This window comes from Cherax quadricarinatus, chromosome 2 (genome assembly GCF_038502225.1).
Source record: "Cherax quadricarinatus isolate ZL_2023a chromosome 2, ASM3850222v1, whole genome shotgun sequence".
NCBI lineage: Eukaryota > Metazoa > Arthropoda > Malacostraca > Decapoda > Parastacidae > Cherax > Cherax quadricarinatus.
The window spans coordinates 60770815-60784461 of NC_091293.1; the positions used below are offsets into that span (position 1 = coordinate 60770815).

At 42.0% G+C, this 13647-nt stretch overlaps 1 protein-coding gene across 2 annotated transcripts in view; it reads left to right on the forward strand.

Annotated features, from left to right (window-relative positions):
* Positions 1–13647, forward strand: part of LOC128701449 (cell division cycle and apoptosis regulator protein 1) — a 431134-nt gene that overhangs the window by 303732 nt on the left and 113755 nt on the right. For both annotated transcript variants that reach the window (XM_070088578.1, XM_070088584.1), the window contains exon 14: positions 6203–6475. In XM_070088578.1, coding sequence (XP_069944679.1) covers positions 6203–6475 — 273 coding nt within the window. The remainder of the gene's footprint in view (positions 1–6202; positions 6476–13647) is intronic.

Below are 13647 nucleotides of genomic sequence, written 5' to 3' on the forward strand. Positions count from 1 at the left end.
GTCACAAGACTTACAGAGGGAAAATTCCTAGGTATCCACCTTGACAGTAGCCTTAAGTTCCAGACACACATACAACAAATCACCAAGAAAATCTCCAAGACTGTAGGCATACTATCAAAAATAAGGTACTACGTTCCACAATCAGCTCTCCTGGCACTGTACCATACACTCGTATACCCTTATCACTGTACCATACACTCGTATACCCTTATCTTACATATGGAATTTGTGCATGGGGATCAACAACATCCAGTCACCTAAAACCTCTAATAACCCAGCAAAAGCCAGTTTCAAAATAGGGTCCAGAATAAATAATGTAGACATTCCTGGCACTAAAATAAAATTTTTCTCAGTTCATTAGTCATGTCTCCAGGCCCCTTTTATGTTACGCTTGCTTTTTATTTTTAATTTTTATTCACACAAAAAAACAGAATACAGTGGACCCCCGGTTAACGATATTTTTTCATTCCAGAAGTATGTTCAGGTGCCAGTACTGACCAAATTTGTTCCCATAAGGAATATTGTGAAGTAGATTAGTTCATTTCAGATCCCCAAACATACACGTACAAACGCACTTACGTAAATACACTTACATAATTGGTCGCATTGGGAGGTGATCATTAAGCGGGGGTCCACTGTATTAACTGTTCACATTGCTGCATCATGGTAATAACTGTATTAGTAATGTCATTACATTCATGAGTGCATATTAGACTGGCCAATTGATGTGTATTGGAAACGTGATGTGATTTGTTTTCTCCTGAAAATCGGCAAAAATTGAACATTTCCGCTACTTTGAGCTCAGTTTCAAGCTACTTTTAGCCTGTAAACTATTCAAATTTATCTCAGTTTCCATAATATATATTCCATTCTATCAACTGAGACCAAGAAACCGAGACTACAACCATAAAAACCATACAAAAATACAGCTTCTCCTTACATAACGACAGAGTTCCGTTCCTAAGACCACATCGGTAAACAAATTTGTAGCTAAGTAAGGAGCATACTATAATGGTAATGGGTTTGTGTCAACCATCTTAAATATTGTTTTAATGGCACCTTTGCACCATTTATGACATTTTTATTATATTTTTAAATGTTTATACAGTAGTGTACTGCATATTGTAATATGCAGAATAGAGGAAACCAACTCTAATATACATTATTTAGGTATTCATACTGGTCAGAGAGCCCATCGTAAGTCTGAGGTGTCGGTAAATGAGTATGTCGCTAAGTGAGGAGAGGCTGTACAGTGCAAAGTTGCTGTTTTACACCAAAAACACGGTTGTAGTTTTTTTCTCATGCACTGTGTGCTGCAGGATTTTTTTTATACTACGTATACTGACCTGGAGTACCTGGAGTTTACCTGGAGAGAGTTCCAGGGGTCAACGCCCCCACGGCCCGATCTGTGACCAGGCCTCCTGGTGGATCAGAGCCTGATCAACCAGGCTGTTGCTGCTGGCTGCACGCAAACCAACGTGCAGCCAGCAGCAACAGCCTGGTTGATCAGGCTCTGATCCACCAGGAGGCCTGGTCACAGATCGGGCCGTGGGGGCGTTGACCCCTGGAACTCTCTCCAGGTAAACTCCAGGTACTCCAGGTCAGTATACGTAGTATAAAAAAAATCCTGCAGCACACAGTGCATGAGAAAAAAACTACAACCGTGTTTTTGGTGTAAAACAGCAACTTTGCACTGTACAGCCTCTCCTCACCATGCAAACCCATTCTCTCATATGTAGGCCTACCAACTTTTTCCGGCAAGATTGGAAGCCGCTTGAATTTTGGCATACACTGGACCCCCGACTTACGATATTAATCCGTTCCTGAGAGCCCATCGTAAGACGGAATGATCATGGGTTGAATTAATTTTCCCAATAAGAAATAATGGAAATCAAATTAATCTGTTCAAGACACCCAAAAGTATGAAAAAGAAAAAAATTTACCACATGAAATATACATTTTCCTACACACAGAAAGAAGGATACATGCATAATAGTAGAGTAGTACATGCACAATATATATTGTGCATGTACTACTCTACTAAATGAAGAATAAATGACACTTACCTTTATTGAAGATGTAGTGATGAGACACTGTGTCCTGGGAGTGCCTTTATCTCCTGAGTAATGTAGGTCCTGTTTGGCATTTTCTTCCAGAACAGGCCTTATCACACTGTGTATGCCACTACGATTCTTAAATCTCTCAAACCAACCTTTGCTGGCCTTAAATTCACCAATATGAGCACTAGTTCCAGGCATTTTTTCTTGTTCACCTGGGTGTTAGTCGACTGGTGTGGGTCACATCCTGGGAGACAAGATTAAGGATCCCAATGGAAATAAGTTAGACAGTCCTTGATGACACACTGACTTTCTTGGGTTATCCTGGGTGGCTAACCCTCTGGGGTTAATTGTTTCTCGGTATTCTCGATAAGTCACACCAACAACAGTCTCTCCACATCTTCGAGTAGTGCAGCTGACCGTGGTGCAGCAGCAGCAGCAGCTGACTGTGGTACAACAGCAGTAGCAGCAGCTGATTGTGGTACAGCAGCAGCAGCTGACCATGGTACAGCAGCAGCTGACTGTGGTACAGCAGCAGCAGCAGCTGACCATGGTACAGTAGCAGCTGACTATGGTACAATAGTATTTCTCACCCTTTTTACCACAGGGTTGGCACTAGAAGCTTTCTTTGGGCCCATAGTGGCCTACTTATCAGTTACAAGCATTAAAAACACTGGAATAATACAAAATTTATCGACTGTAAGCATGAAACTGTCCACCCTGGCTTGTAAACAATGTCACACTAGCTCAGCTGAGGCGCTCTGGCCAGACGGACCAGATGGACGCGTTTGGGACGAATGCTGTAAATCGAGTTTTTCACTGTACGTCGGGGTCAAATTTTTACGCTGAAAAGCATCGTAGGTCGGTTTTAATGTAGGTTGGGGGTCCACTGCAGTATTACAGGACCGACACTGTCTTTAAAGTCGTAATATTACAAGACTGACCCCGAAAGGGTTAATTGATAAATTTTGCACAAGTAGAGAATTATCACTTTTTTTCGCTGATGCGAAGCACTTCATGGCTTCTCTTAGGCTTTGAAGAACTCCCATCATCACTATTTTAGTGCTTTGGTGTCATTATTAAGCAAAATTAAAGGTAATTATCAGGCCACAGTAAACCTTGGATAACTGAAACCACAGAAACTGAGTGTGGATTCAGGGGTTCTGTTGTTTTGTGTAGGGGTTGGGGTTGAGACTTCTACTCCTTGGCCCATATTTAACTTTGTCTAGTGCTGTATGATCCATGTTGGTTCACTACTTTCTTGTGAATATAATAATACATTATTTACATTATTAACTTGAAGTTATTATCTTTTGTGCCAATAACTGGCTTATTTCACTTTTATTATACCTGTGGCTTATTTAGGGCTACTGTTTTTTATTTCTGCCTGGTCACAGACCGGGCCGCAGGGGCATTGACCCCCGGAACTCTCTCCAGGTAAACTCCAGGTATACCAATGCCCCAAATTATTTTATGTTATACCTTATCTTGTTCTGCCTTCCTTTAGAAATGAGATCTAGTTCACGCAGTCTTTCCTCATTACTCAGATTTCTTGTCTTCCTTACTATTCATGATGTGTGCATTATGAACTTAGTTTTTCTCTTTACCTACCTGTATTTGGTTTGCAGATGGATTGAAAGGAAGTCATAGCTCTTTGTCCCACCTCTTAACTTTCTGTATGGAGTCAACTTCCACTATAGCCATGGACATTTCTTTACTACTCTTACATTGATGTATTTTTGAATATCTCTGGTTCATTTGGATGTGCAGTTTTCTTTTGTGTATGCTTGTTCTTAATTCTTTCTTATTAGTTCCCAGTCTTGTCTACCCTGTTTATGCTCAGAAATTTTTAGGCTAGATGAGGATTTCCTTGCATATAATAATGCATTCTCAAGAGTTGGGTGCATTTTAATGGTGAAGTATGTTTGGAGGCTTTATTTAGAGTTCAACAGATCATATGTTGGTATGTATAATGCAAATTGCTGATATTTTCCTTTTTGTGTACTCTAGGGGTATGGTGTACTTTAATGGTTTCTCCAAGGCTTTAGTCAGATTCCATGAGTTGTTACTTCCCAGGGGCTATTTTCTCTGGTTTCATTTCCCTATCACCCATTTCATTTCCTTTCTCTCATGTAGCCAATTATTCAGCCATTCCTATTGCATGTTAGGTTTTGCATTCCCATGTTCTCTGTTTGTATTATGGTATTTTGAAATATAAATAGGACACTCACTGAATGAGGGTTTGAACCTTATGGCAAGCCAGCAGGCCTGAGTGCTAACCACTGTACCATGACAAGCCAGCAGGCCTGAGTGCTAACCACTGTACCATGGCAAGCCAGCAGGCCTGAATGCTAACCACTGTACCATGGCAAGCCAGCAGGCCTGAGTGCTAACCACTGTACCATGACAAGCCAGCAGGCCTGAGTGCTAACCACTGTACCATGACAAGCCAGCAGGCCTGAGTGCTAACCACTGTACCATGACAAGCCAGCAGGCCTGAGTGCTAACCACTGTACCATGACAAGCCAGCAGGCCTGAGTGCTAACCACTGTACCATGGCAAGCCAGCAGGCCTGAATGCTAACCACTGTACCATGGCAAGCCAGCAGGCCTGAGTGCTAACCACTGTACCATGGCAAGCCAGCAGGCCTGAGTGCTAACCACTGTACCATGGCAAGCCAGCAGGCCTGAGTGCTAACCACTGTACCATGGCAAGCCAGCAGGCCTGAGTGCTAACCACTGTACCATGGCAAGCCAGCAGGCCTGAGTGCTAACCACTGTACCATGGCAAGCCAGCAGGCCTGAATGCTAACCACTGTACCATGGCAAGCCAGCAGGCCTGAGTGCTAACCACTGTACCATGGCAAGCCAGCAGGCCTGAGTGCTAACCACTGTACCATGGCAAGCCAGCAGGCCTGAGTGCTAACCACTGTACCATGACAAGCCAGCAGGCCTGAGTGCTAACCACTGTACCATGGCAAGCCAGCAGGCCTGAGTGCTAACCACTGTACCATGACAAGTCAGCAGGCCTGAGTGCTAACCACTGTACCATGACAAGCCAGCAGGCCTGAGTGCAAACTACTGTATCATGGCAAGCCAGCAGGCCTGAGTACTAACCACTGTATCATGGCAAGCCAGCTGGCCTGAGTACTAACCACTGTACCATGCTGGCCTGATAAGATTTGCCAAACTAGATGTATATTTGTCACCATAGCATGGGCCCCATTGACCACAAATGCAGGCTTTTACATGTAAATCATATTAAGCCAGCATTGCACAGTGGATAGTGCACAGACTTGCTAATCTTAGAATTCGTTTGCCATGGGTTTGAGCACTCCATTCAGCAAGTTGCTTGTTATCATGTCATTATGATCTAGTGAGTCATGAATAGATAGGCATTTGCCCACACCAGCATGTCATTAACATACCAGTATATTGGCAAAAGTACAGGGGCCTAGCACTGATCTTTGGGGATACTCTGTCCTTTCTTTTATTGTGTCTTTTTGCCTTTTGTCATTCAAAACATTTCTTGTGTATATCAATGCTTAATACATATATGTTGGCAAAGAAACAGGACTATGTTAGCCTAACCTGACCTTTTATGAATTTTTATGCTTATCATGTCTGCTAAGTTTCCTCTTATCATTAAAGAATAAAATGTTGTATCACCATGTGAATTGTTAGTGGTTCAGGTCGGACCAAAATGTCGTCATTACTTTCCCTCTCCTAAGTGCTGGTTATTTGTATGTCTGCTTATTATTCAACAAGGGCATTTTCACTGTTTCTTCATAACTTATATTTCATTTTTAGCTTTGGGTGTTATTTTGTAGCACATCTTTGGGCATGTTCTATCTTTACAGTGTTATCTCTAAGTGGGGACACTGACTATCGTTGTGTATTCAAATATTGCTCCTAAGTCTGCTGTCTTTATAGATTTTGTCTTCCTTTAACATGGGTGTCTTGATGCTGGTAAAGGGCTCTTGGTGCAAGGTATTAGGGCTACCCTCATTTTTTTTTCCTTCAAACCTGATTACCTGCCATACCCAGGTGCTATTTGACCCTCTACAGGTTTAGCGCTTCACAATATTTATAATTTTATATTGTCAGTTTTAATGGCTCATGGATTAATATTAAGCATAATTTCAGAAGAAAGAAAAAGATGAAAAGAAAGATAAAGATAAAGACAAAGAGAAGAGAGAGAAGGAGAAAAAAGATGACAAAGATGAAAAGGAAAAGAAAGAAGAAAAAGAGAAGAAGGATGAAGAAGAAGAAAAGGAAGAGAAAATGGATGAGGATAAAGATGGAGAGAAGAAAGACAAGAAATTATCTGAGAAAGAAGAGGTAAAAGAAGAAAAAGAGGAGAAGAAAGACGAAGACGAAGAAGACGAGGAAATAGAAGATGACGATGATGAGGAGATTGTAAGTAATGTACATTGTTTGAAGTCTTTCTAGACTTGTAAGACTTATATTAAAATGACTTCATCCTACACCAGACCCATCATCCTTCTATTAATCCTTCTCCAACTATTTTCCTGTCATTCTCTTAATCCTCCTACCATCCTACTCCAGATCTTCCTCATATTTTTTTCTTCCCACGATCAAGTTGTGAGAGTATGAAAACTCAAAACCCTTGAAATATATATGATATCTTCCTCCACCATCCTCTTTTTACCATCCTGCTTCTTATAAGCCTACTCTTAATCCTCCTCCTACCATCCTGCTCCTTTTAATCCTCCTACCATCCTGCTTTTAATTCTATCACCATCCTCTTAATCCTCCTCCTACCATCCTACTCTTAATCCTCCTTCCATCCTGCTCTTCTTAATCCTCTTCATATTCTATTCCATCTAATCTTCTACCATCTCCAGGTAAACCATCCTCCTCCCTTCATCTTCCTCTTCACTCCTCTGCCATCCTTCATTCCTATCTCACCATCATTTCTCTCCCCCCCTCTCCCTCACACCTCTCCCCCTCTCTCCCTTCACCCTCTCTTCCCCTATCAGTTCTCTCCCCTTCTCCCCCTCTTTCCCCCCTCTCTCTCCTTCCCCCCCCTCTCTCCTCCCCTCTTATTTCCTCCACATTTCTGCTCATCTTTCTTTTCCCTCAACAATTTTGATGATCCTTTTGTCTCAGCATCCATTATTCTCCTGTTGCCTCATACTACCTCATTACCCTCCTCTTCCTTCTCATCTCTGTTTCCTCCTCTCTTCCTCCTTCCCTCCCTCCCTCACCCTCCTTCCCTTCTCTATCCCTCTTCCTCTTTCTTTCCTCTGCCCCTCTTCCTCTCTCCCTCCCATTCCCTTTTCCTTTCTGCCAATTTTCCTCCCTCTTCCTCCATCTTTTCCCATCTCTTTGTCTTCTCATCCCCTCTTTTCTTTCCCCTCTTCTCTCCCCTACCCCTCCTCTGCTCTTAGCTTTTTTTTTCCTTTCTTTTCTCTTTCTCCTCTATCATTTCCTCTTTTTTGCCATTCCTCATTTTTTTCTTCTTGCATTGCTTTACTTGGTTGCCTCAGACTGTGCACATATTGCAGCAATACTAGTCTAGTTACTGATATTTTCACATTATTGTTTTCAGTTCTAGTAAATAGTGAATATTTCACACATTAAAACCAAACTATTAAGTGCTTTTTTGAATCCATGTAGGTTTTGTGCTTGTTTTTAATATAATAACAAATTTAATGTCTTGAACCTTGATAAGTGTTTACACTGCATGACAGAAGTTTCTCTAAGTGCCTCATATTCATGAATGGTTTCCTAGAGGTAATAAGAGCATCACTGATTCAATATATGGTGTTTTTGCTGGTAACACCCAATACAAGTAGGTCACGTCATGCTGAAAAGTATTGTGAGATATAGAATGATAAAATATGAAGATGATGGAGCAAAATAGGATGCCTTGGAGGTGTCTAAGTATGTAGTGGAGGGAAGGCGGAGTAACGGTCATCCTAGAAAAGGATGGGGAGAGAGAGGTAGACGTTTTGTGTGCATGAGGCTTGGACATAAAGCAGGCATGTTTGAGCATGTTAGGAGTTAGTGGAGACAAACAGTTTTTGGGACTTGATAAGCTGTTGGAGTGTGAGTAGGGTAATATTTCGTGAAGGGATTCAAGGCAACTGGTTAGTAAAGTCTGAGGCGGCTACTGTGAAAAGCTCTGTAGGCACAGTACTTGCTCCCATCCTGTTCCTCATCCTCATATCTGACATAGACAGGGATGTAAGCCACAGTGCCGTGTCTTCCTTTTTAGATGACACCCGAATTTGCATAACAGTGTTCTTCATTGAAGACACTGAAAGACTCCAGGCAGACATCGACCAAATCTTTAAATGGGCTGCAGAAAACAATATGAAGTTCAGTGATGAGAAATTTCAATTACTCCGATATGGAAAACATGAGGAAATTAAAATTTCATTGGAGTATAAAACAAATTTCAACCACACAATAGAGCGAAAAACTAATGTAAGACCTGGGAGTGATAATGTCAGAGGATCTCACTTTCAAAGACCACAACCTTACCTTTGATATACCTTCGAAGAATTTCGAGAGTATATCTACTCTGAGCCCGGCCATGGGCCAGGCTCGTCTGGTGCTCGCATGGTCAACCAGGCTGTTACTGCTGGAGGCCCACTGCCCCACATATCCATTACAGCCTGGTTGATCTGGCACCTGGTGAAGATACTTGTCTAGTTTCCTCTTGAAGGCTTCAACACTTGTTCCAGCAGTGTTTCTGATATCTTCTGGTAAGATGTTGAAAAGTCGGGGACCCCGGATGTTGATACAGTGTTCCCTTATTGTCCCCATCGCACCCCTGCTCCTCACTGGGTTTATTTTACACTTCCTCCCATATCTCTCACTCCAGTATGTTGTTATGGCAGTGTGCAGATTTGGGACCAAGCCCTCGAGTACCTTCCAGGTATATATTATCATGTACCTCTCTCTCCTCAGCTCCAATGAGTACATGTTCAAGACTTGCAGGCATTCCCAGTAGTTTAGGTGCTTTACTGACTTGATGTGAGCCGTAAACGATCTCTGTATTTGTTCCAGCTCCGATATTTCTCCTGCCCTGAACGGGGCCGTCAACACTGAGCAATATTCTAAGTGAGGGAGCACTAGCGATTTGAAGAGTGTCACCATCGGCATTGTTTCCCTTGTTTTGAAAGTTTTCAATACCCACCCCATCATCTTCCTGGCTGTCGTGATCTTTGTCTTGTTATGGTCAGTTGCACATGCTAGAAAAATGACAGGATGGATAATGAGAACCTTCAAAACTAGAGAATCCAAGCCCTTGATAACCCTCTTCAGGTTGCTTGTTCTATCTAGGCTGGAATATTGCTGCACACTAACAGCACCTTTCAAGGGAGGTGGAATTGCTGACCTAGAAAATGTACAGAAAACCTTCACGACACACATAACTGCGATAAAACACCTCAGTTACCTTGGAACGCTTGAAATTCCTCGATCTGTACTCCCTAGAACACAGGCAGGAGAGATACATGATTATATACACTTGGAAAATCCTAGAAGAATTAGTACCAAACTTGCTCACGAAAATCACTCCTGATGAAAGCAAAAGACTTGGCAGACGATGTAACACCCCCCCCCCCAAATGAAAAGCAGGGGCGCCACTAGCACGATAAGAGACTGCACAGTAAGTGTGAAGGACCCAAGACTGTTCAGCTGCCTCCCAGCATACATAAAGGGGATTGCCAATAGAGCCCTTGCTGTCTTCAAGAAGGCGTTGGACAGGCACCTTAAGTCAGTACCTGACCAGCAGGGCTGTGGTTCGTATGTCGGGTTGCATGCGGCCATCAGTAACAGCCTGGTTGATTAGATCTGATTCACCACGAGGCCTGGTCACAGACTGGGCCACGGGGGTGTTGACCCCTTAAACCCTCTTCATGTATACTCCAGTTGGAGTCCTGGAGGTAGGATGTACAATGCCTGCACTTTAACCCTATGAGGGTCGACAGGCCCTCTCCAAGACTCGTTCTGAGGGTCGGCCAAATTTAAAAAAAAAAAAAAAAATTCTTTTGAAAAGATAGAGAATCTTTTCCCGATCATATTGACACCAAAAGTATGAAATTTAATGGAAAACTTACAGAATTATGCTCTCGCGAAGTTAGCGGTCTCGACGATGTTTACGCATTGGCGATTTTGCCCACTTTGAGCCCTATTTTCGGCCAATTCCAGTGTACTAGTCGACAGACATCGTAACTATTTCTCTAGAACTCTATTTTTTCTATTGAATGAGTACAAGAAACCACCCATTTACTGATTTCAACTATCCAATACAGTGGTCAGAATTTAGCAATTTTGCCAATTTCACACAAATTTCAAAAGATGCCAATTTCCAAATAGGGTCCAGAATAAACAACAAGGACATTCCTGGCACTAAAATAACATTTCTTCTGTTCGTTAGTCACATCCCCAGGCCCCTCTTATATTTCTTTGGCTTTCCACTTTGAATTTTTATTCTTACAAAAAATAGAAGATTTACTGTTATGCAGACTGCTGCATTAGTGTAGAAATGGTATAAATAATATCAGTGCACTTGTGAAAGAATATTAGACTCAACAGTTGACGTGTATTGGACGCTTCGCATGATTTGTTTACTTTTGAACTTTGGTAAAAATCAAACATTTCTGCTACTTTGAGCTCAATTTCAAGGTACTTTTCATTGTAAAACCAGTCAAAATCATCTCAATTTCTGTAATATGTCTTCCATTCTATAAAATGAGACCAAGAAAACTAGAATACAACATTAAATACCATACGAAAATACAGTGCAAAGTCGCTGTTTTATTCCAAAAACACGGTCAAAGTTTTTTTTTTCTCATTATGCACTGTGTGCTGCAGGATTTTTTTTATACTGCACACACCGACCACATAGACCCATTCTTTCTTATGTATGCCTACCAGCTTTCTCCCACTAGATTTGAGGGCGCTAGAATTTAGGCGTACTAGTACGTCAAAAACCCTGGGTCGTAAGCCGTACTAGTACGGCCGAAACCCTCAAAGGGTTAAAAGGAGGGGTTTGGGATATTTGATGTTTAGAGTGACATCTCAAATGTCATATCTGTATGCCTCTAGTAAGACAGTGTAAGTTTGAATGTTGGTGAAAGTGTTTCTAATTTGGGTCACCCTGCTTCAGTTGGAGACAGCCAGTATGTTAAAAAAAAGTTTTAATAGTCTGTGAGAAAAGTAATGTTCATGAAGGGATTCAGGGAAACTGGTTACCTGGACTTGAGTCCTGGAGGTGGGAAGTACAGTGCCTGCGCTCTGAAAGAGGGGTGGAGATATGTTGCAGTTTTTGAACTGTAGTATCAACACTCCTCTGGCAAGACAGTGATGGAGTGAGTGATGATGAAAGTGTTTCTTCTTTTTCAGGTCGCCCAGCCTTGGTAGGAAACAGCAGATGTGTTAAAAAAAATGGGAGGGGGGGGGAATAAGTGGCTTTTGGAATTTGACAGGTTTTTTAGAGGGCGAGAGAAGTAACACCTGTGAGGGGATTCAAGGAACCAATTAGCGGGACTCGGGTTTTGTAAGTGGGAAGCGCACTATCTGCAGTAGGAAGGCTGTGGGTGGAGATGTTGCAGTTTGTAGGATCATTGAATTGTCATGTCCACATACTTCTGGTAAGACGGCTTTTAAATATATGATGGGGAACGTGCTTGTTTTGAGTCACTTGGTGGGACACAGCTGATATAGTCTAGAAAATGGTTATATTACTCTTAATAGTTTTTTTCAACAAGTCAATCATCTCTCACCGAGGCAGGGTGACCCAAAAAGAAAATACTTTCATCATCATTCAGCACTGTCACCTCACTCATACATAATCACTGTCTTTGCAGAGGCACCCAGATACAAAAGTTTAGAAGCATATACAGTGGACCCCCGCATAGCGAACTTAATCCGTGCAAGAGGGCTGGTCGTTATGCGAAATGTTCGCTATGCGAATTAATTTTCCCCATAAGAAATAATGGAAATAAAATTAATCCGTGCAAGACACCCAAAAGTATGAAAAAAAAATTTTTTACCACAAAAAAATGTTAATTTTAGTACACACAAACTGAAAAAGGCATGCACAATTACATGACACTTACTTTTATTGAAGATCTGGTGATGATTGATGGGATGGGAGGAGGGGAGAGCATTATCTTCTTACTGTTTAGAAGGGGAATCCCCTTCCATTAGGACTTGAGGTAGCAAGTCCTTTTCTGGGGTTACTTCCCTTCTTCTTTTAATGCCACTAGGACCAGCTTGAGAGTCACTGGACCTCTGTCGCACAACAAATCTGTCCATAGAGCTCTGTACCTCCCGTTCCTTCAAGACTTTCCTAAAATGGGCCATAACATTGTCATTGAAATAGTCACCAGCACGGCTTGCAACAGCTGTGTCAGGGTGATTTTCATCCATAAAGGTTTGCAGTTCAACCCACTGTGCACACATTTCCTTAATTTTTGAAGTAGGCACAATGGATTCCACAACTGGCATAGGCTTCTCAGGGTTAGCCCCAAACCCTTCAAAATCTTTCTTAATTTCCATACTAATTCTCACCCTTTTTACCACAGGGTTGGCACTAGAAGCTTTCTTGGGGCCCATGGTCACTTATTTTCCAGAAACAGCACCGAAAACACTGTAATAATACGAAATATTCCGAGTGTATGCTTGAATGTTACCGCGGAGGCTAGCTGGTAAACAATGGGACGGGCGGCACATGTGAGGCTGGCTGAGGGCCCACATTGGACGCGTCTCGGACGAAGTTCGCTGAGCGGGTTTTTGTCTACTATGCGGGGCAAAATTTCAGCGAACAAAGCGTTCGCTATGCGGATTGTTCGCTATGCAAGGCGTTCGCTATGCGGGGGTCCACTGTATAAAGATATATAACATATCCCTCCAAACTGCCAATATCCCAAACCCCTCCTTTAAAGTGTAGGCATTGTACTTCCCATTTCCAGTACTTAAGTCTGGCTATATAAAAATAACCGGTTTCCCTGAGTCCTTTCACTAAATATTACCCTGCTCACACTCCAACAGCTCTTCTTTTTCTTTTTTTTTTGTAAGCTATATGGGAAAAGGGGTTACTAGCCCATTGTTCCTGGCATTTTAGTTGACCTTTACAACACGCATGGCATACGGAGGAAAGATTCCTATTCCACTTCCCCATGGATATGAAATGAAAAGCACTAAGAACAAGAACTATTAAGATAAAATCAAAGAAAACTCAGATGAGTGTGTATACATAAATGTGTACAAGTATGTGTAGTGTGACCTAAGTGTAAGTAGAAGTAGCAAGATGTACCTGAAATCTTGCATGTTTATGAGACAGAAAAAAAAGACATCAGCAATCCTACCATCGTGTAAAACAAATATAAGCTTCCTTTATACGTTCACTTGGTAGGACGGTAGTACCTCCCCGAATGGTTGCTGTCTACCAACCTACTACCTACAAAATGTGAGTTAGAAGTATTCCCGGGAGACTTGACCTAGTGACCCAACACACTTTACCTCCCAATGATCCAACTTGGCCACCAAGCTATCTGAGTAATCTGAGGAAATTTAAACTTAGTTTCAAGGTAGGATACATTTGTATT